We start from the raw sequence: 24,117 nt of genomic DNA on the forward strand, positions 1-24,117 counted from the left end.
CTCCAAGGTCTTTTTCATAGATTCCTTCAATTTCAGTATCTCCCATATGGTATTTATAATGCACATTTGTATTGCCTGCGTGCAGTACCTTACACTTTTCTCTATTAAATGTAATTTGCCATGTGTCTGCCTAGTTCTGAATGTTGTCTAGATTATTTTGAATGACCTTTGCTGCTGCAACAGTGTTTGCCACTCCTCCTATTTTTGTGTCATCTGCAAATTTAACAAGTTTGCTTACTATACCAGAATCTAAGTTATTGATTTAGATTAGGAATAGCACAGGACCTAATACTGATCCCTGTGGTACACCACTGGTTACCTCGCTCCATTTTGAGGTTTCTCCTCTAATCAGTACTTTCTGTTTTCTACATGTTTACCACTCCCTGATCCATGTGCGTGCATTTCCTTGAATCCCTACTGCATTCAGTTTGAGAATTAATCTCTTATGTGGGACTTGTCAAAAGCTTTCTGGAAATCTAAATAACCCATGTCATGCTTTGCAGTTATCCATTGTTGATGCTGCATCCTCAAAAATATCAAGCAGATTAGTTAGACACGATCTCCCTTTCCTAAAAACATGCTGACTGTCTCCCAGGATTCATGATGTTGATTGTGTTTTAAAATTAAGGTGACCATATGGCTCCATGTTCAGCTGGACAGTTAGGGTAGTTCAGGCTTTTCAACTCACAACCCACAACCCAATGCATTCTGGTAAGCGTAGTCCTCCTTCTCTTAAAGGCAAGAATAGTACCTGAGACAGGTAAAACGTACCAGAATGCATTGGGTTGACAGGTAAAACGTACCAGAATGCATTGGGTTGACAGGTAAAACGTACCAGAATGCATTGGGTTGACAGGTACAACGTACCAGAATGCATTGGGTTGTGAGCTGAAAAGCCTGAACTGTCCCAAACTGTCTCGCTGAATATGGAGCCATATGGTCACCTTATTTTTTTTTTAAAATACACATCTAATCTGCGCTCAGGTTACCACGTATACCTCTCTAGAACCCGCATCTTGTGCAATGTGTTTGTGCTGGGGTGCCGCTCTGTCACCTAGTTTTACATTTCTGAACATTTTATTTTGGTATTTGTATTTTATTAATACAGAAACTTTATCATGGATCCCGACTGGCACTCACATTCACCTAATTATAGTTACTCGCTGTGGCTCATTTAGTACATAGAAAAGACAAAAATAAAAATATATTATACTACCTTCTGATCTCGACATAAGAGTCAACATTTGTATTCTCCATCTTGTTTCACGAAAATTAACATGTACATTGTAAAATTGCAACTTTGGCACTACAAAAATAGAAAACACTACTTCCAGCATGCCCTACTTCTCTTTGTAGTGAAACTGGGAGTTGTAGTACCTACTCTTACGAACAAGCATTTTTCAGCCACTGTCACAAACTACAAATCCCACAGTTCCATTGGAGCTACAGATGGGTAACGCTTGAGCGGATTTTCCTGTCTGCGGTTGCGGCGGTGAAGAGACGCGGATCCCGGGGCTAAGAGAGTGCAGGCAGTCCCGGATATAAGACGGACGATGGAACCAGAGGCGGTGTTGCAAGAGAAGGCTTTTAAATTTATGGTGAGAAGACAACATAGCTATTTGTTTCTGTTTCCGGGAATAAACCGCTTTAGTTTAGTTTGGGTCTGCTGGTTTTGGTTCGTGTTACAGAAACAGGACCGGTGGAAAGAGAATCCCAGCGCCGCCATCTTGGATTGTTCTGCATATAGAAAACCAAATCATTCTGTCTTTTAATAACACAAATATCATTATTACCTTTATATTCTCAAAGCATTACAGAATAGTGTCATATATTTAGGTGTATAAAATGACTTGTTATGTACGGTTCTCCAATAAATTGACGCCCCTTTCAAGTTCAGATCAGAAATATCCCTTGGCCTGATGTTTACCTTTCGTTATGCTTGCATTCTACAACAGCCAGAACATGTAGGCAAACCATTGTTGAGATGATTTAAAATATTCTACCCATTACTTTTACTAGAAGTAACATTTTTATTATATATATATATATATATATATATATATATATATATATATATATATATATATATATATAAAAACTTGTGGCTAAATGCTAAAATAAACCTGGTTTGTGGTTATGAAAGGGTTTACAGATATCTGATTTTGTAGTTCAAAGTACCTGTCCTTTATGTACCACCTGCCGTCTTAACATTGTTTAACTTGGTGTCGTCACTAAGGCTCACGGAGGCAGAAGCTTGGGAATGTCATCTACTGTAATTGTATGTTAGTGTTTACAGTTAACAGCCTTTAGATAAACGTGACCCAATGCGACAAAATATTCGAATGCAAATTTAAGTACATCTTAAATTAATCTGAAAAGGTCAAGTGTTTATCCCGAAAAGCAAAGTACTATTACTGTGTTGATAACTGATACCAGTGTTTGTACAAATCTCTTTACATGGTGTATCCTAGGTGATTGGTAATGCAAATAATCAGCTGAAGATCAGAGTACCAATGAGTTCTGCATTCTGGTATGTTGATTGAATTACTTAATTGTGTTTCGGAGGACACACTTCCAGGTCTGGGCAGACTAGGTTAAAAAAAGAAAGAAAGAAAGAAAAACACAATGTCTTTGCATTTAATAATGAACTTTAAATATTTAAATCTTAGAGCCTAAAGCATTTATTTAAAAGTCTTTTCAGACTTGGATTCTGTAAAAAGATTCTGAAGAGTAGTTGTCCTACAGCACTAATACACAGGATCTCATCGTAAGAATTCAGAAGATTGCAAACGCCAAATCTGACAGATTACTGTTTTCAAAAGAGACCTATCAGTGCTCTTGAATATTCCAAATTGTGGCATACATATCCTAAAAGAAATATTTGGCGAGTCAGCAATCAAATCAAAAGGCTTTATTTATTTATTTATTTTTCTGTGACAGTTTGTGTTTTAAATAGTAATTTGATATATTAGTATCACTTAATCCAGATGCAAGCCTTGTCTGATTAAAATACTCCTGTTGCTTTTATATAAAACTTCTGCACCTACAAATTTTTGTAATTCAATTTCCAACACATTTGAAAAAAAAAAAATATATATTTTATGTATTTATTTATTTATTTATTTATTTTAATATTCCAGCAGCAATGAGCACGCAATTGGGAAGCATATTACTGTCATCGTGGTGATATTCTGGTGCAAGCCCAAGGCATGGTGCTTTATAAATCGGTACAGTGGCATAATGATGCATCCGGTCAGAACTCTCCGTGTACAGCCAGGTCATACAGACTTTTTCAAGTCCTCAAAGTGGTTCCCCCATCTAGTAGCGGTAATTATGTATTGCTTTTTTTTTTAATGATCTTTTATCCCTTCCAACTGATCTCCCATATTTGTTACTGTAGCTTTATGAAAGTCTAGCTAAGTGAGGCGTGCTGACTGTAGCTGTGCTCTTGCCACTCTCTCTCTTTCACTCTATCCCATCTCATGCTTGTCCTCTCTCTGCAGTGCTCTGTGCCCAGGTCTCTGTGGTTGAGTTGCTCTAGCCTGGCGGACAGCATGCCTTCGCTGCGATGCCTGCACACCCCAGGGACCGGCACACTGACCGCTTTCCAGGTACTCTCTCCTGCACCCATTACACCCCCCCCCCCCCCCCCCCCCCCCCCCCCGAACACTTCTGTTAGAAAAGGCTTTCCTGAGGATAGGTAGAAGTAGTGCAGCAGTCCATTGGACCAATATGGGTTTCCGTCTCTTGAGAGGTCTACAGTATGCCTGTCACGACAAGCTCAGGATTCAGCAGTTCCTAAGGAACCCTTATTAGTGATTCAGCTTTTTAGGAGGCTAGCATTCATTCCAGTCCCCAAGACCCAGCTGGGAACTTTGTGATTGTGATTCAGTGATCCTCACTGGGAACATGCAAGCCTAGTTTGAATTAATATACAGTGTTGGATTTCACTTATCCACCTTGCCAAGCACACATTACCATTCTCTTCCTGCTTTCCTCCTTTCTGTTTTTTGACTGCAACCTTTCCGTCTCATCTTTTCTCTTCTCTTCCTTTTAGTAGGCTTGGGTGCAGCTATGAATAAAGGTTGTGTTTGGTAGAGGTTTGTAAATATAGCCTAATGAATGTATTGATATATTAATGGACTTATTTCTTAGGTGTTTTCAATGTGCTGTTTTGGTAGTTGTATTTCCTTATTTGTATATGGTGTACAGTAAGTGGGATTTAGTTATTTTTTAGTTGAACATACATGTACTGTATTGTGACGAGTGCAATATTACACCACGCTTAGGCCTACTTCATTTTTTTTATATATATAGTTCAGTTAATTTCTGCTTATGCACACTGACGTGCAAACGTTTAATTTCTTTTTACTTTATTGCACTTTGTTGTTTGTACTTTATCTCTCCCTGCGGCCCATCACTGTTTTTATATGGAATGTAAACAGTTGTGTTACAGTATGTACCACTGTTTGGTATTAATGTTCTGTTTGAGTATTTGTTTTAATATCCTCAATGTATAAGTACGTTAGTGTTGACATACTACAACTATTAGAGCCAGACAGTCTCCTAGGACAGTTACCTTAGGCTGGAAAATCTTTCCGATATCTTATTCATGAGTTTTATTTTGTATTCAGATTTATATTTAAATGGTGAACCAGGAATTAAATACATTTACTTGCATCCAGTGTGGGTAGTATATAAAAAGGAGAGAAAATGTTTAATTCATTATGGCATTTAGTTTTTGCCCCTTAATACAGATTTGCAGACCTAACATGTTTTGAGGAACTTTAGTAACTTTACTTGTTGCAGGTATATTTTAGTTTTACATTAAATAGGTTAGAGTGCATTTTTGTCTTTATTAGTTAGCTTTCTTTAATATTATTTTTGTGATAATCATTTACATCTTTGTCACAAATAATTAACATTTTGTTCTGTCCCTTTTATTAAGATCTTTCTTGCAAATTGAAGCGATTTCATTTTTTGCCCCAGAATTCTGTCGTCTTTGAATTAAATATATTAATTTGATTATCTGTTTGTAGAAAAACAGCTGCATAAATGACAAAATATGTGGCACAGCTATTTTGTTTTCTTTGTTCTTTACAAGAAAAATCTCTGTGAACAGATGTTAAAGCATCTTTGTGTTGTCCCTCAAGGGTTTTCTCTTGTCTCTTTGGTGCTTCTTGAGTGTCTTGATTTAAAATTTCTTAATAGTGAATAAGAGATGAGTCACAAATTATTTTCATTTGTCAAAGGGTCCCATTCATTTCCATCAGCAACAGATCAAGATCAAACCGATTTCAATTGGTTCGAATAGGGAGGGGGTTAAAATCCTCCCTGCCACAATACTTGAGAATGTGACTGGAGCTTAAAGACTGATGATTAATTAGGCTCCAGCCACATGGTATATAAGGAAGGAGAAATCCTTTGTCTGTGGGTGGGAGTTTGGTGAGTGTGCACACTGTGTTTAGTAACTTGGTCAGTGAAGGCGAATGCCCAGCCTGACATCAGAATTGTTGTGTTTAAACCTTTTATTTTGGCCCTTGTGCCTTATTAATTTTTTCCTGTCTTTTGTGTGTTTGAATAAACATGCACGTACGCACTTTAACTGTAGTTTCTAGCCTCTGGGTCGCATTCCTGAAGCTATCCTGCTACACTCACACTGAAGGGAAAATGTATGTAATGAGCATCCAATGTAAAGGAATCAAGAGGGAGGTATTTGAAAACTTATACTGCAGGGAGAACAGGGGAATTAATTTACATATGGCAATCATACAAAATCTTTGTCTGATTGCAGGTTGAGTTGTAGTCGATTGAACTGGTGGCAGCCTCACAGTTCTTTTTGAATGAGATGAGATTGAGTTTTAAAGACTGGGTTCATGATGCAGATGGTAATACAACACATGTTATTTCATCAATCCCTTGTTGAGTTTTTACAGTATGTAATGCTAATCATGAAACCAGGCTGTGCTTTAAGGGCATGGTTATTCTCTGAAGTGATAGGTAGTGCTGCATTTGAGGGTAATTAAGCATGTTTAGGTCTTTTGCTTGTTTCTCCATCTTGGAAGAGGGAAAAGCAAGTCATGGTTGGTGATTTGGCCAGATCTGTGACCCTCATCCCCTTTGGCAACTGCATCATACTGTATTGGTACATGTCGTCTGCATTTTAAAACTGCTTCCTTGAAGGGTTAATTGCATCTCTTGCAGTTTCACTCTTGTCTTCTCATACTGAGATGAACATCATGTCTGTATGGTTTAGCTTTGGTGCATTATTTGATTGACATGACAGACCAGGTGTCCAGATGTCTGTATTGGGGTCATTCTGTCCAGCATGCTTGCCAGTGAAAATGTCAGGACTCTTTGAGTTTAAATGACTGCCCCAGGGCCCGGGAAGCCTTTTGTTTTCCAAGATGAAAACACAAATTGGATATGTGCTTCAGTCGTACAGTCCAGGGCTTTAATTTCATTCCATTGTAGAAGCCAACAGAAGAAATGTAACCCATTTAGGATTGCCTGTAAATGATAATACAGGCGGCAACAAGTCATGTTGGCTGCGTTTCTCCCGTGTGATTGACCTCTATCACTTTCAACATCTCCCCAGTGCTCCGTGTTCCCCTTTGGCATTTTACTAGGGAAGATAAACAAGGTGTATGTAGAAAGAGAGATACACTGTCAGTCTGCATTCTCTCATGGGATGAAAGTGTCATATTTAAACCTGTTATCAGCAGGATGATCAAAGGGAATTAAAATAGTATTATTACGGTACAGTAATAGTGACCAAACATGCATGTAGGCCTAACCTTTATAAATATAATACATTGTTTTCTCTGCTTCACTCATGTGTCTTTCCACAATGGCAAGTTGCAGTTGGCGTTATGTCACTAGCAGTTCAGAATTTTGTTTCATAATCTGAGAAGCCAAAGATCACAGAACAGTCATACGGTAAAACCTGGCTGTTGTTAATGCCGTGCCAGACTTCCAATTTGGGTTGAGTCGTGAAGCATGAGTTTCACATATTCAAGCTGTTCAAACAGCCTGTCAACATCAAGGTAAGCCTTTCTGAATGAGCATGTAGATAGGATTGGAGTTAATTACCAGAACTCCTAAAGTGGTTTAAAATTTCACAAAAAAATGTTGCTTCTCTTTTTCTTTTTGTGAATTTGTAGGGGATCAAACTGTCCAAGGCCGTTTTAATAATCCTAAGTTTATATATACAAGTAAACCTTTACATATATAATGTTATACTGTACAGTAAATTACTCCATAGTTTTTCTTTTTTAAATACTTGCACAGTAAAAATATCATATTGAGCTTTGTTCAATTCCCATTTACTCAAGGTAGCTCTGTTTTGTTTGGGGCATACCCGAAACTTGTTCCCTGTGTTTCTTTTTTTTGTAATCCTCATATATCTTCTCTCTCTGTCTCAATCTCCTTTCTTTGTTTGTCCTCCTGTCCCTTGAAGTAACTGATCTTTGGAATCACAGTCCGCATTATATATAATATCTTTAATGTCTTTATTTTTTGTATTGCACCTTTCATAATGGACCACCATCACAAAGTGCTTTACAGAGGTAGGCTATGAACTGTGCATTATATGCAGAGTCACTTACAATAGGACAGTGATTTAACATCTCGAGGAGGTTAAGTGACTTGCTCAGGGTCACACAGTGAGTCAGTCAGTGGCAGAGGTGGGATTTGAACCGGTGACCTTCTGGTTACAAGCCCTGGACTTTAACCACTGGACCACACTGCCTCCGCATTATGTACTGAAGTGACATCCAAGGGCTGGAGAAGAGTGTGTTACTCTGTAGTGTGCTGCTATCTAGTGGTCTCTGGAGCTATTGCACATCTCTTGGGAATATTTGTTTTTGTCCTGGGACAAATATAATATTCAAACAAATATTTTTTATACATGTATTCGGATACAAAAAAAAGGTGTTCGTATTCGCTAGAAATTACAAGAATACCTTGAACTTATTTACCGCCTCACCAGAAGTTGCATGACAGTTTTAAAAAAATGGCAAATGAAAAAGTTCTGTGTGATGTGAGATTTAATATATAAAAAAATAAATAATAAAAATAAAAAAAAACACAGGATCAGCACAGCAGCTCGATAGCCTCTTAAAGTTTGACAGCAAAAAGTAAACAAACCAGATAATGCGCGCACACATAGTGATCTTTATGGAAAGCCATCTGGATCAAAAAAACATTGTGCTGCGCTAGAGCTAGTCAGAATCTCGTGGGACAGAAAAAAGAAAGCACGTCATTCTGAAATGCCTCTCTTAAACAGTGCCCAACTTGATGGAAATGTTGCAAAGTGATTTTTTGTATATAGTATATGTTTTTTGTTGCGATTTTTTGTGGAATGTAATAAACAAGAACCAAAACAATGAGTTTTTTTCCCCCTTCGTTTTACAATGCCATTTCCACGTTTGTTTTATTTGAAGTGTTTAAAGTACAATTTCAGTTTGTTTGCTTGTTCAGCTACAAAAAGGCACAAGTAAACCACACATTATTACTTAATGAAAACCTGTCTGTGGCCACTGTTTACTGTGAAGAAACAGCAATGGCAAGGAATGAAAAAAGTACAGAATAAATAAAAAGCAGTTTCAACTTTATATACTGTTTATTTTGGGAATAAACAAAACAATGTTTCACTTGAACTGCTATTTGGCATCCTTTGTTTTGTAGTTAATTCACTGGGGTTAAGTAAGGCCTATACAATGTATTCTTTACTCCTGGGATATTTTTCTGCTTTAACGTGTTACATATTGTAACACCTTGCTGTAAAATAAAGGCACACACACACAGGCCACAAACCCCTGCTTTACTGTCTCTGCCTGCGTTCTGAGCAATATAATGGCTTTTATTACTTTTTGAAAATGAATGAATATCCAAACGAATATTTAAATTATGAGCTAATATCTGAACATGAAAATTCTGTTTTCGTCCCAGCACTAATTCTTTAACATATTTCCATATTCATTTAGTGTTTCTATTTAAGTTTAATTTTAAAATTGATTTAAATTAATGTCACTTTTTGTAATGTATGTGTTCACAATCAAAGCAATATTTACTGTATAATGTAAGCCGTTAAGAACAGTAATGTAACTCGCCCTCATTCAAATCAAGCTGTTATTCTATCAGTGTAAGTCTATACAAGTTTCATGAATATCAAACTTTAATTATTTAAATCAGACATAATAAATATCTTTAGATAAAACACTTTAGTTAGTTTCTGCCACCCAAGCTCTTCATTTTAATTGCCTTGTAATGGGTTTAGATGAAAAAAATGTTTCCCTTAACTAATGTACATTTGTCAGATACTGTTCACGTTAGGAAAAGGAACCCCCCAAAGAGGGCAATAATGTACTTTTTTGTGCTGGGAGATTTACCTTTGTATTCGTGGCGTAATTTCTGTTTGTCCCAGCCTTTATACTAGATGAGGTCTTGCTTCATTAACCCTTTTCTCATCTGTGCAGCTTTTAAACCCACAAGGCTGCTGATCTACAAATCAGCTCATGCTTAAGACTTCGATGAGATCTTGAGTTACAAAGATTACTTCATATTAAGTCAATTGAATGCAGTTGAAAGCAGCTATTTAATTTCTGAAAGCAGTTTTTTTTGTTTTTGTTTTTTTGTGGCCTTTCTTTCATGCCAGTTTAGGTGCAGTTGTTGTGTCAGTTCTAGTTGTTGGTATGGGAGATACACTTGAATAATGCTTCAGAGTAATCTCATGTAATCACTAGAATAATTGATAAACCAGATATAACCCCCGGAGACCAGGGACCCCCTTCATTCAGACATGTGCCTAGTGTATCCCAAGATGAGTGCGGCTTGAATGATTTGTTTTTGTTTGGTTAATGATGGGGAGGGTGTTAAGCTCAAGTGTTTAATTAACCCTACGATGGGCTACCTGTCACAAATGCCCATTCTCCCTTGATTGAGATCTCTCTTTCTTTCTTTGAACAGGCAATGGAAAGTGATAATGTAGAGCCACAACCCAATATTGCTTTTTTTTTATTCTATTTGATGGGTCACTGCTTTGAATTCATTACTGGGTGGAAATACATTCAGCTTGAAGATGAATGTGTGCAGGGGTGATGAAAATGAACACAGAGTTGTCTCTGGATAGGTTAATTTTTGTTTGATATGTTTTGTATGATAGTCCAATACACGCCATTTCTCATGCAGATTTTTTTAATTTTTTATAAACAATGAAGAATAGTTTTATAGTTTAAGTGGATATATGAAAAATGATGTGGATGATAAATGTCACAGTAGCATGCTAACTTTTTAAAAATATCACATATCCCATGTCATTTTCTTGGATCGATGTTGCTCGCTTTCTTTTTTTCTGAAATCTTTTTTTTTTTCAACAAAATAATTACTGTAGTCGTATCCTCAATTCTTTGTATGTTTTATAAGAATTTATTATTATAATTAATACTGCTATGTTCTCTGCTTGTACTGTAAAACGTGTAATATGTGACTGAATCATTAATGGCTGACATTAATGAAATAATTTAGTTTGGTTAGATTTTTCCTAGATTGATAGCAGGTGTATTGTTTAAGAACAGGGGTCGTTACTCATTGGGAGAGGGGGGTCGGTAACAGTTGCCAGTGAAAGCAAACAGAGGCATAAACCCCAGAAGAAAAAAAATGCAGGTTTTATTCTTCCCCTCTATCCGTCTTGCATATTGATGAAGGCAAATATTCCCCCGTAAAGGCTAATACATTTTCACTCCTGCCGAGAATTCTATTAGAATCATCTGCTTCATCAGGTTAATCAATAGGTACCGTATGGCGGTGGGTCAGCAGTCAGTGTCACTGTGCCTTTAGATGGTGTTAGAAATTTGCTTAAAGCCCACACCAATTAACTTCAGGATGATGAATGTGTGGGCGGACGAGCACAAGCCTGGAGCTCGGAGGGGGGTTTGTGTGCGGGAGAAGCTCAGCTGTCGAGCCGGGGATGTCGGCGAATGAAATTGACTGTCTCAAGAGCTCTGGACCCGCCCCCTCTTAATGATAATGTCAATCTAGTCAATACACACACATTGGAGCTGTCAGGAGTTAATCCATCAAAAAGGGGTTGGCAAGGCTTTCAGCAAGATTAACGAACCTGGAACAATAACAAGTCAGATTTGCATAGAGAATTGCCCTGATCTTTGGAAACTCATGCTGCTCATTTCTTTGTGTGTGTGTATATATATATATATATATATATATATATATATATATATATATATATATATATATATATATATATATATATATATATATATATATATATATTTGTATTGGAGGTTTTGTTAGTTATTTTTGCGTTTTACTCTGAGATGAGGTTAATACAAACCTGTTAGTGGGTCTAGAAGTGAGGTTGTCTCATCAGACAAGTCTGCATTGTAATTTGAACTATTGTTTTTTTTTGCCTTGTCCCTATTGAGGTCCACTGTATTTAAATGGTAGGTCTTGTAAAGGAAAACTATGTATCCTTGGGGGTGAAAAAAACCCACTTCAAAAACTGAGGATTAATGTCTGGATTAGCATAGTGATTATCTCCTCTTGTCTTGGGAATTGTTAATTAATTTAAGTGATTGGATTTACATTTACATTGCAAGGTTACTTAATTATACACATTTCTAATGCTTGTGAAAATAGCACTTCCCTACACTGTCCCTTACTGATAAACTAAGTGTATTTCTACTCCGACGCAGAATATTGGACATTGGACTTTCAAATAATTAGGTACAAAGGTTCTAATAAGATGTGAAGCCATTTACTTGACATACAGGCATTGAATCATTATTTTCCTCCATTTGTTGGGACATGGGACAGTGTTAGACACTGCAGAAATACAGGGTTTTAATCTTTTTCTAGCAACCTATTCGATTTGTTTTATTTTTTCTTCTTTGAAATAGAGTTCTGATGAGAGAGAAGATTGTCATAATGAGGAGCCCCCTAGGAAGATTATCTCAGAGAAGAATGCGTACAGACAGGTACGTTGATACAGTAATGCTCTTTCCTGTTAGTAGGGCATCGTATAAGGACAGAATAATTATTTTGGTTAGGTTATCATACGGCTGCTGATTTTTTGGAAGCACATATGTTCCTGTTACAGATTATTCTTTTTCCAATTTTGTGCTGGAATCAACCAAATTCTTTTATCTGTAATACACTCGCACACGCAGCTAAAAATAATCTTTTCGCTTGTGTCTTTTGTCATATCTAGAAATAAGCATGTTGTGTTACTGTAGCCCACCCACTTTCAGTAGGGAAAAATGTAAAGAAATAAACGCAGCATATGTGGCAGCTCCCTTCATTTGGGTTCTATGCTAGAAGGGGGGTGGGGTTGGGGGGGGTGTACAATGGCAATGAATACTGATTTGTACGTTTATGGTGGGGCCATCTGTTTTTCTTCCTTTTTTGGCAGAAAGTGGATTGTTTTGACTTGCAATAGGCTTATTGTATTGTGACTGCTCCTTGGGAGCGTGCTGCTCTGACACATAACAGAAGATGTTATAATGATGGGAAGTGATTGAATAGTCCTTGCAAAGGTGAAGGATGGAAGAGGTCAAGATGACCGGGTCACAGGGCAGCTGTTTGGGGCCGTCCTGAACTTGATTACTCTGCACGCTTTTAAACGGAGGACAATACGTGCTGTTTACTCAGCTTCCTTCTATCTCTTGAATAGCTGGCAATAGGAAAATGGCTTTTTTTTTTTTTTTCTTTTAGGCTTTGTGGCTCTGCCAGTCTGAATGCTCTAAAGTGAAAGGTCATTGGGTTGGCATGGATTATTTGAAAAATGTGTTAAATGTTTAATCCATTCAGGTTGATAAACCCTTCTAACACTATATGGATACTTTTTTCATGAAAGACAATTCTGATGTCAATACTAATTAATGTCAATGTATGAACTCCCTATATAAATCTTGAGAGTGACCGTTAGATTTTTGTTCACTTTGGTCCAACTGCATCAAACAAACTGCCACCAAGAAACAATACAATTATCCAGCTAAAAGTGGTCACATTACGTTATTGTTACAGGTACTATTGTATTACATTTATTTGCAAAGATTATTGCCAAAATATCTTTGTTCAGTTATTTGATGTATCTAATTTGTTTACGATTTTTAATAATGAAATTAATTAGGTGCTCTACCTACAGTATACTTACACAATCACTGTAAGTGGAGGCAATACAACAAATTCCCTTTAGCTCTTGGGGATGGACTTTTAGTGCCACTGTACAGCGTTCTGTTAACACGTTAAATGGACTGTTTTGCAGAGGGGGTAGTAAAAACTGGGATCAAAGCACTGCAGAGGCTGTAACTATTTTGTTAAAAAAAAAAAAAAGCAAAACCTATAAGCAAAGCACAAGACCTGAGTATCCCTTGATGTTGAAAGCCTTCAAAGTGTTCCTTTCTTTTAAAACTTTCCTGAATGACTTTATTAGAGCTTTTGGGGTGATTTTCCCAAGGGACTGAATAGTTCTTAGAAAGCAGTTCACTTAAGCTAATAATTGCTTTAGCTTTTGTCCCCTTTCAGTCTTTATCCAGCCACACCCACTCACCATCCAAACCAAGTGGACAGTGATGGATAAAGTGTCAAGAAGTCTTTCCAAAGTCCTCTTTTTAAGTAAAGTGATGTCTCTTCTGTATTTATCTCTTCAGCACCCTCCCCCACCACAGCCACCTCTATTCAGTCTCTTAATGCTGCTGGAACCCTGGTGATTTTAAAGGCATGAGGAGGCCAGTGAATGTGAAAAGCCCAGGACTACATATTAACACATCCCCCTTTCCGTACCACACAACACGGGAACCATCTGCCTGGGACATTGCTGTTCCTAAACTCCTCACACCTCTATAGAGAGGTCGTGTCACCTGCAGTGAGAAGGTCGGACTGATTAGAACAGCTACCTCCCCAGCAGTTTTAAGGTGCTGACCCACATAGCTACTTAAAATGTATGACAGTATGATAAAAACTAGCTTCATTGTCGGAGGTAACAGCTGCCAGGTTTTCAGCAGCTTGCTGCCTGATTTTTATTTTAAGAAGGGGGTGGGAGTAAGTGATTTTGTTTGAGAAACTGCCAAGATAAGCTTTTTCTTTTTAAAGTGACAGCCAACTTTGTACATACAGGATGGCACATGGCATACAGTATGTAGCCTATGTGCTGGTATTGTTGTTTTAACAATGATAATAACAAATATATATTTATATTTTCATGAAAACCGAGGTATGCTGAGCTTTGTAATCCGTTCTAGTGTATTTCTCAGCATACTGTTAAGAGTTTATTGGGACAGAGGCGGCTGAAGCCTTCTTCTAGTTTTGTTGTCATTTTAAATATATACTTTCCAGTAAATGAAGAAAATCTCTGCAATCAATCGCTTTTAGTGTGTTCTATGTTTCACCTGACAACTAAAGTCTCTATTGATTAACCATTACTTTGTTAGATAATCTCTTGTCACTGAGGCATTGTAAGAAATGAAACTGTTTAGAAAGGCTCTTAGCAGTACAGTCAGTTCAAAAACACTCATCGTGAAAAACAAATCCTTGCATCTTGCAATTAGTGGCTGAAGTCATGAATCACTACTTTGGCAGAATTCTATTGGTTTGAGAAGAACATTCTCTTTAGATCTCATTTTAGGACCAGAAAGGTAAAGGCAGATGTTGCTTTCGTTTTAGTCTGCCCTCCAGTAGCATTTGGAACATCTTAAATAACTAGACAGTGTGCATTGCTTTTACATTACATTATCTATCTAGATTTGACTTGATGTACAGTAACACTTTGCACGGGTCACCCTACCCTTGTTACTGTAGGCCTATAAAAATGACATAAGAGCAGCAGAAATTAAACCTGATGTATTGAAATATTAGTAGCAGCAATACTAATGTTTAATAACAATTGCATAAAAAACATTTTGGTTGATTAATCAATGTAATAAATGTTTCATGTTTCACATACAGTAGGAGCTACTGTAAGTGACTGGATCTGCAAGCTCTGGTCCCATCAGAAGCAAGAAGGTTTTCACACAAATACAGTCAGCTTACCAGGGGAACTGTGATGAATCGGAACGATGGCAGCACATTGTAATTTAATTCACTGTTTAAACCTGTAGTCATGCAGTATAAAGAAAAGCAAGTGCTGCGGCTTTGACCAGCCATGCATATCGGATAGGCTGCTTGGAAAAACCTCAGTGGCTTGGAAGGGCCAGCGATTAATCCGCCTCATTTTGGTGCGGTACTTAATGCACAGACACTGCAATCGGCAGGGCTGTAATTGCGTTGTTAGGGGCCAAAAAACAAGCCTGCCTCTCCAAGAGACAGCTGGCAGGAAGAGAGAGAGGCATGTTGTTAGGAGAGAGAGAGTGAGGCAAGGCAAATAAAATTACTGCTAGGGTTGTGAGATCGGCGGGAGCCCTGCCTGCCTAATCTCACCGATGGGAGCGAGCGGCTGTTGTAATCCAATTATAGCAGCATAAGCAATTTGTTAGACACTCCGCATAATGTAACAATTTCCCAATAAACTCTGACTTGTAATAACGTTGTTGAGTGCATGCATAAATCTACAGGAATGGAAGTGGGGCTGGAGCATGCAGCTGGGGGCATGTAATTGGCAGCATCAGCGCATTCTGAGGAGTGTGTTTAGTTGGGTCTTTCCAGTGCAGGAATTGTAAGTGGCTCAGTACCTCATTGAAACCTGCACAAAACACCACAACATGATATTTACCAAAGTTTCTCTTGGTTAATGCCAATTTCAGATTGTGTGATGTAGAGCACATGGAAACCCACCACTAGGCATTTGCAAGGAAAATTATTATAGTTTAGTATTTTTTTTGTTGCGTTTTGTTCCAGCATTCTTGCTGTATAACAGCTTGGTTGGTTTCTTTTCATGCATGATGGATGAAATCAGTGCCTCCCAGGTGCTGCAGTGTTTTAAGGTGATACATTGATATGCTGATCTGAGAACAATATCCAGCAAAGCCTAAATATTATAACATCATTGTGATCCAGCAGCTGTGCTGGTGCCACATGAAACAGACACATGTGAATGTCCAGTGTGTTAAAGAGAAAAAGGTACCCTTATTTTCTTGGGACAAATGAACAGACAGCATGAGAGGTCACTAGGCCAAGGATGGGGTTAATGAAATAGCACTAGCAGGGAGGCTGTTGGGGGCTGAGTTTATAGCACGCTTTCCTGCAGGCCAGTAGGTCACAGGTTTGTATCCTGCTGGGAAATAACCAGGGGTAAGAATTTTTCTAGAATCTACCTAAACTCCAAACAGAGTGCAGAAGCAGTGAGTGATGTGCTGTTAAATTTGATGAGATGTAAAATAGAGGTCTTGTAACAGATCACTTTGGATATTCCTGTGTGCCTCAGAAGACACTATAAATAACTGCACCACGAAAACAATGCAATCTGTTATAACTGACGTAATGCCAGGAAAATCTTAACATGCCCGGTCGGGCATGTAGCTCTAAATTTTACATGGCCAACACAAAATTTTACATGCCCAAGTGTGAAACTGAAAAACCCTTTTCTGCTGCTGGTGATTCCACACCGATAGAGGACTTCTGGACTGCATGTCCTGCTGTGTGTCAACAGGGTGTCTCGTGCCAACAGTCTCAAACATCCAGTGTTCAACTGCTGCATCCTCTTAGTTGCCTTAATTTGTGCCGGCACACAGCCCCCCCCCCCCCCCCCCCCCCCCGTTTCGGTAATCCATTGTAAATACAATCCGTTATCACTCCGACAGCAGAATAGCTTAACCAATAGCAGCTCAAAACACTTGGGCATCACATTTTCTGCTGTTCGCGCAGGTGCACAGGGACACAATACTAGAACACATGAGATGCTGGTTGGAAGGGATGTAGGTAAAAAAGAAAGTGATGTGGGAGCAAATACGGAAAGTTTAAATATGTAATAAAGTAATCGCTTACTTTTGTTTTAGGGCATTGAAAAATTGTAGGTGCCTGACTCGGGCATGTGGAGTAGTGGTTAGGGCTCTGGACTCTTGACCGGAGGGTCGTGGGTTCAATCCCCGGTTAGGGACACTGCTGCTGTACCCTTGAGCAAGGTACTTTACCTAGATTGCTCCAGTAAAAAACCCAGCTGTATAAATAGGTAATTGTATGTTAAAAATAATGTGATATCTGTATAACGTGAAAAAATGTATAATGTGATATCTTGTAACAATTGTAAGTCGCCCTGGATAAGGGCGTCTGCTAAGAAATAAATAATAATAATAATGTCGGGCAATATAATTTTCGAACACTGCGTAATGCTGTCACTTGGAAGTCTTGCTAGGGTTACGTCCAGGTTTAATGTCATGCATGTCAATTTTAATTATCCCTGCAATCATGACGTTATTTTACTCTGATGGTACCTTAGGGATTGTAGTAAACTTTAAGATCCCGAATTTAGATTGATTAAGCCTTTCATCTCATATCTACCTCTCCATGCTCTTGTTAATGAAAATAACACCACTGGTCATAATGGACATTATTGTAGTAATGGGATTCCATCATTATATCCTCAGTCTGGCCATTTTCACATGTTTTAGCCCTGCTTTGCAATGAGCTAATCACTGATGAGTTCTGAATTGTGCAGGATAAGCAAAACCCCTTACTACTTTCAGTGGGGTTACATTGTTTATCTCTCACTTGAGGGCAGGCTTTTATAATGTTCTTTTTTTGCAGCTTAAGTGAGTATTGACTTCATTTTAAGGGAGAGAATGTTATGTCCTGTAGGCAAACATTAAACCCAAGCATCTTGTTTCTATAAAGACCATATTTATTAATTGGACAGGCATGGTTAAAATGCATGCTGTATAAGATCTAGGATAAGTCGGGTTGTCTTACCATTTTTGAGTAGGGTTTCACAATAGTGAGAAAGTGGAGACAGTAATGAGCTTTGAATTTATCAAATGTCTCGTACCAATCTCTGTTTATAAAACAGTGCTTATTCAAAACGACATATTTAGGAAGAAACTACACCTTTAGGTGTACATCTTTTTAAAATGAAGTTTATCTGAGCACTTAACATGCTTATTGATATAAGAATAAATAAAACGTCTGGCAAATCCTCGGCATTGAAGGTTTTTTAACGGACTGGTCAGAAAAGGTTGGACTTGTGCTGTAAGCAACATATAAATTGATAGGTGGCATTTTAAATTCTTGTACCTTTTAAAGTGAAAATAATGACATGCTGTATCACTACAGTGAAGATAGCAAACCTGTTTACGAAGTGTTTGCATCTAATATATCAACACACTGTGATGCTCTTCATGAAAAGCAGACTGTGTCTGTTTATAACTAATGACTGATTTGCATTGCTTTGACAGGGGGCTGTGTGTGTTATTTTGTCCTCATATTGTAATAATAATGAGAGCAAATTAGAACAATCAATTTACACAGATAGTTCTTGATTGGAGAAGATGGGAAATATGGCTGTGGGTAATCCATCTTCAGCCTCCTGTCACATTAATGTAAGTGCTTCAGACAGGGTGGGCTGGACGAGTGCAGCAGCTTCCAATCAGAACACAGCAAAACAAAACACATGGGGTATCATTCTGTGATCAACCGTTTAATTAGCACGAACAGAGACAGATAGGATGATGTATGCAGGTTCACAGCTGCTGCCTGTTTTAACTGTTGGGGATTAAGGACTGCGTTTGTGTTTTAAAATGTGTTCGTTTGGTGGTTTATAAGCAGCATGCTTTTGATATTTAAAGCACAGTTGTAGTGTCTTTGCTTTTAGGCCACTTATTTCTATGCTTCGTGACTCCTTAGATACGAGATCATCAGGTTCTTTAAAAAATACAGATGTATTCTTGCAAAACTTTAATATTTCTAATGTAGCGTATAAACCTAAACAGATTTATGCTGTAGGTTAAAATGTATATAGTCAACAGATTATTGGCTTATACCCAAATTAAATCTGAAAGATATGTATTGTTGGTAAAAGATGTTGGTTGATACCCAAACATCCCTGATTTTCAGGTTTGTTTACTATAGGAACAATCTTCAACAAGCAAGTACAATACATTTTATAAACCAACACATTTCAGTTAGTTACCAGCTGTTAATGAACCTAAACAGTCCCTGTTGCATATGGTGCCTACCGTTACACCTGTTTTGGGCATTGAATTAGCTACACAAAAAATGATTGACAAAAATTGTACACTAATGTACAACTTAAGACTGGGGCTATGCCTACTTTTTCACCATCAATTTTATATTTTCCAAAAAAGCTGATTCATCGATGTTATGTAAGGGTAAAAAATACAGCAGTAATGCATGTGGAGCTGTGGATTACCTTAACCGTGTTGATTTGTGCCAGTTGGGGGTCAAAGCAAAACCCATTGATTTAAATTTTTTTTTTTTTTTAATCGTCAGTTTAACAACCAATCCAGAGAATAAAATAACTAATTTAGAAAAAGCTAACACTGTCCACAGCAGTTCGATAACAGTATTGTACATGGCTTATATTTTACTTGGACACCTTCTTTTGGGAAGGCGTTTGGTAGCCTGGTGCAAGATTTGGAACGAGTTTTTTAAACGCAGCTCCATCAACAATATTTCCAGGCCTTACAGTACATCTTGCGTCACTACATGCACAGTCATACTTCTAATCTGCTTTGCTGTTTCTCCATTAAAAAAAAAAAAAAAAAGCAACTGGCGGTACGTGTTTAGTTTTATCGCTGTCCGATTTTGTTTGGAGTTTTGTAGGATCCATCTTATTAAATGGTCTTGATAATCAGTATCCCAGACACTTGTTGCATAGCTGCTCTTTACTTTCTTGCCGTCTTCTATTTTAGAAAATAATTGCCAACCATCAGAAGGCATTGTATCACGGTCGATATTTATTAACTTGCTCTGTTGCTCGCCCTGAAGACTCCCGCGCAGATGTGATCCCATCAGTAAAAACTCACGGAGGGAGAAGGTGAGCTCAATCGCACGCAGATTCAGTGAGTCATACCTGAGGCGAGCAGGGGAAACTCTGCTCTACAATCTAATAAATGATTGCTGATTCCAAAAACAAACAAAAAAAACCCTTTTTGCTTAAAACCTTTACACAGAAACAACACACAGGCTTGGCTATCGATAGTGTTCAAACGATACGATGGATCGATTCATCGCTTCGATTCGGTAAAACTCAAACCTGTCAAATCTGTTAACAATGAGCAACAAGCTGTGCACATGGCCTTAACTTATTACGGTAGCCTTGCACATTCTATTCCCAGTGGGCATATAGGGGAGGCATGCTGGATGGAAGCTCCCCAGCTTTACCTGTTACTCTGAAAGAGTAAGTTTTAATGAGTCTCTTAAAGTAAACTGTTTACACATAGTACATTAAACTGACAATTGCCCAATTATAAGCTGCTGTTTTGATTTTTTTCTTTATCTTTTCCCAGAAAGGAGGCAGCATTTTTGTTCTGGCAGGCTTTTACTGTCAGAAGCTCTCTATTATATTTATCTTGCGGTTTGCCTTGGGGTGAAGTTATTAAGTTTCAACAGTAGCCATCGATCAAATTCACACTTAACAGGGTACTGTCTCTCTCTGATCGCAGGGAGACAATGATTTCTCTCAGTAATTAACTAAATGAGGAAGTTGAATCTTGCTCTGGAGGATTGAGAGATGAGAAGGGAGAAGAGATTGTCAGCTTCTCTGTGGAAATTAGAAGCTGTTCTCCACGCTCCCAAAGCTGCTGCTCTGTCATATTTTACACCAGCACTGAAAAAAAGTATTGTAATTAGTGCTGTCATTGAGGGGTTTTTTTTTTCATCCATGCACCAAATTGAAATAATTCATCACAGTAGACAGAAATGATTTGTTTCTAAAATAAGTACAATTATAACTGTGAATTAAAGCATTGCTAGTTAAATGCGTGGATGCTGTTCATTGTAGTAAAACCTTGAAATGCTTCAGCTATGCATTTAGACAACTCAATTGAGGTACTTTGTTAAACCTTACTTTTATTTTCTGCTAGAGGCAAATCACTTGTCCTCCTTCTGTTACCACAGTACTACTTGAACCGAAACTATATAAGAAATTGGGTAAATTAAGCATGAGTAATGTTATATCTCTTGCAAACCTGTTTTATGAGGGTCTGAACTCGGTCACAAGTTCAGTGTTTTAGATTTGGGGTATTAGGAGCCCATGTAGAAATATGAATCCACTATCTTCGGTTTCATTGTGGAACATTAAAATATAACCCTAAAATGTTTTAATTAACCACTGTTAACCCCTAGCCAATTTGGTTTATATTTTACACTTTGGATCCTAACATACATAGTAAATTTATAAGTGTGGCAACTTCAGAATATATCAATAAAAGGAAAGCTTCATACTGTATTTCTTATGCAAGTAATCAGTTTTGTTGTTAACTGATTACACACAATTCAGATTTTTTTTTTTATCCTGCTGCGGGCACAATTAGTTAGGCAATAAAATTAGTTTTTCTCCAAATATATTTATTTATTGTGACATGGGGGGTAATGCATGTAATTTTAGTATTTTCAGTCTCTGAATTTACAGATTTTTTATTTTTTTTTAACCAGACTAAACTTGCCAATGGAACAAACAGCATGTTCGTCCCCAAGCAGAGGAAGCTGTCTGCCAACTATGAGAAGGAGAAGGAGCTCTGTGTGAAGTATTTTGACCAGTGGTCGGAAAGTGACCAAGTGGAGTTCGTCGAGCAGCTCATTTCCCGGATGTGTCACTACCAGCACGGACACATCAACTCTTACTTGAAGCCCATGTTACAGAGGGACTTCATCACTGCACTACCAGGTACAGAGAGACACAAGCACAGAAAATCTGTACAGGTATTAATAGGTTTCTTTGTTCATACAGACCCAACAAGTCCATTGTAATACAAGCAAGTCGTAGAAGCTCAAGCTTGGCGTCTACTGTACAGTCTTTGCATTTCCATGCAGGTCACCTCATAAAGTACACCATCAGCTTGTATAAAATGAGCGCCTTTGGGGAGGATGGAGTTAATGCTCAACTATTGAAGGAGAAGAATCAACATTCTTTTTATCACTAGTGTGAATGGTTTTAGTTGGTGCTCATGTACATGTCTGTAGGTCGATAAAGGCTTTACTTTAAGAGATGTCCCATCTGGATTCATCTTGATTTTTTTTTAGCTTGTTCTGAAAAAATGTGTGTGAACTATTAGTGTCGCAGTGGTGGTCAGGGCCTATAAATAACCCCATGCTGTTTGAACACGTGACTCCACAAAGTCCTTATCCAGTGCTCAGTAAATGGAGAGATTACTGGAATAAGCAGGAACCTCATGTTCATTACAACATGTACAATGGGCCTATTGTGACTTGGAGCCCTAGTCAGTGATTTACAGTCTTCATTTACTGTATACGCTTCCCGGTATAACTGGCCCCAAATCTTTATATACCAAAGATATAATCAAAAAAATGACCTTGTTTCTGTGCCACGCTTCAAAAAAGAAGGAAAATGGAGTGAGCATATTTGTTTCACCAGTCTAATACGTGTTGAGCTTTAAATGCCACATTAGGCTTCACCAGTTTGTCCCAGTAGTGTAGAGAATGTTTAGTATGGGGTGGGGGTGGAAGGATACATGCTGTATTAAATGCATTTTCCTGCACGAGTAGCATTTTGTTAAGTGTAATTGGTTTTATAAAGCTACGTGGTGTCTCAGTTTCCATTGATGAAAGTCAGATGGTGGTTCCTCTTGACCTGCATACACGTGATTGAGAGCAGCCAAACCTAATTTCATTCATCCTCACTTAATGCTCTGTAGTACAACTTCTACAGAGTCTGATTTCATTCTTCATTCATTTGTTCAACATGATTGCTGAATAAAAAATAGTAAAGCAATGTTTTAAGTTTTTACAGTCTAATTTCACATTTGATTAGCAGACAAACTTTGCCCAAACACATCCTTTCCCCAAAACGTTCAGTGAAACAAGCATGTGTTGCATGTATATGCATTTAAGGGAGGGCCATAGACGCATAGCCTCTATTTACAAAAATAGTATTTTAGCAGGTATCCCTGTAGAAATAAAACATTTTAGAAAAGTAGTCAGACTTGTTTTGCTTTTAAGTAAGCAACCTGAATTGGAAAAGGCATCTCCTGGTCCTGCTCTGTTTCAAACAGCTAGAGGGAGCAGCAGACTTTGTGAAAACATTATTTCCTGTACAAGAGCCAGTAAATATTTTTGTTTCCCTCAAAGTTACTTCATAGTGAAAAAAAGTTGTTTTTTCTTCAGCTCGGGGTCTGGATCACATTGCAGAGAATATCTTGTCCTACCTGGATGCCCAATCTCTCTGTGCGGCCGAGTTGGTTTGTAAAGAGTGGTACAGAGTGACATCAGATGGCATGCTGTGGAAGAAACTGATTGAGAGGATGGTCAGGACAGACTCTCTGTGGAGGGGATTGGCAGAGAGAAGAGGATGGTAAGTGCAATGTGAACGTTTAAAATTTGAGTGCAAATGACACACTTTCCTGGGGTTCAGGTGGGGTTTATGCCCTCCTTTCTCTGTCATGCAGGAAAATCTCACCCTTTTGAAATTAACTACCAACAGTAAATTATAATTAAAAAATAAAAATAAATTAATAATAATAATTACCTACGTACTACACACTGAAACAAAATATTTTGTACATTTAATAACAGATTTTTGTTGATCAGTTCTCTGACATGGTTGTATTCCTGTTTTAAATTTCTACATAGTTTTCAAAGATTTTGTTTTACCAAATGTGCAATATTTTTTGTGCAATGCAAGGCATGGAGCAGTGGCAGCAAACCTTTTTTTTTTTTTTTTTTTTTGCTTACAAAAATGAAAGCTTTGAGAACTACAGAAAATGACAACTTGAATAGAAAACATTTTATCAATATATATCCTGTAACTAATGTTTTGTTTGGATGTTTCAGGGACCAGTATCTGTTTAAAAACAAGCCCCTGGATGGGAAGACCCCACCCAACTCATTCTACAGAGCACTTTATCCCAAAATTATACAAGACATAGAGGTAAGATGAGTAAGGTTTAGTTTGTAAACCTTTCTATTACACCTACCACGTTTTTTTTTTTATTTTTTTTTTACAAACCACCTTCAGAAAACTCCACATGAGAC

At 37.8% G+C, this 24,117-nt stretch overlaps 1 protein-coding gene across 8 annotated transcripts in view; it reads left to right on the forward strand.

Moving 5' to 3' along the window:
- The first annotated feature begins 1,414 nt into the window (after positions 1-1,414).
- Positions 1,415-24,117, forward strand: part of LOC117418534 (F-box/WD repeat-containing protein 1A) — a 30,324-nt gene continuing 7,621 nt past the window's right edge. Inside the window, exons 1-8 of one of the 8 annotated variants that reach the window (XM_034031690.3) lie at positions 1,415-1,598; positions 2,472-2,530; positions 3,141-3,327; positions 3,504-3,611; positions 11,919-11,996; positions 21,562-21,793; positions 23,251-23,437; positions 23,917-24,013. In XM_034031690.3, the coding sequence (XP_033887581.2) occupies positions 1,554-1,598; positions 2,472-2,530; positions 3,141-3,327; positions 3,504-3,611; positions 11,919-11,996; positions 21,562-21,793; positions 23,251-23,437; positions 23,917-24,013 (993 nt within the window). In that variant the 5' untranslated portion in view covers positions 1,415-1,553. Of the gene's footprint in view, positions 1,599-2,471; positions 2,531-3,140; positions 3,328-3,503; positions 3,612-11,918; positions 11,997-21,561; positions 21,794-23,250; positions 23,438-23,916; positions 24,014-24,117 lie in introns of those variants that run through there. The other 7 variants (XM_058985251.1, XM_058985252.1, XM_034031693.3 and 4 more) reach the window with 7 other exon arrangements.

The sequence above is a fragment of the Acipenser ruthenus genome, chromosome 13, assembly GCF_902713425.1.
Source record: "Acipenser ruthenus chromosome 13, fAciRut3.2 maternal haplotype, whole genome shotgun sequence".
Taxonomy (NCBI): Eukaryota; Metazoa; Chordata; class Actinopteri; order Acipenseriformes; family Acipenseridae; genus Acipenser; species Acipenser ruthenus.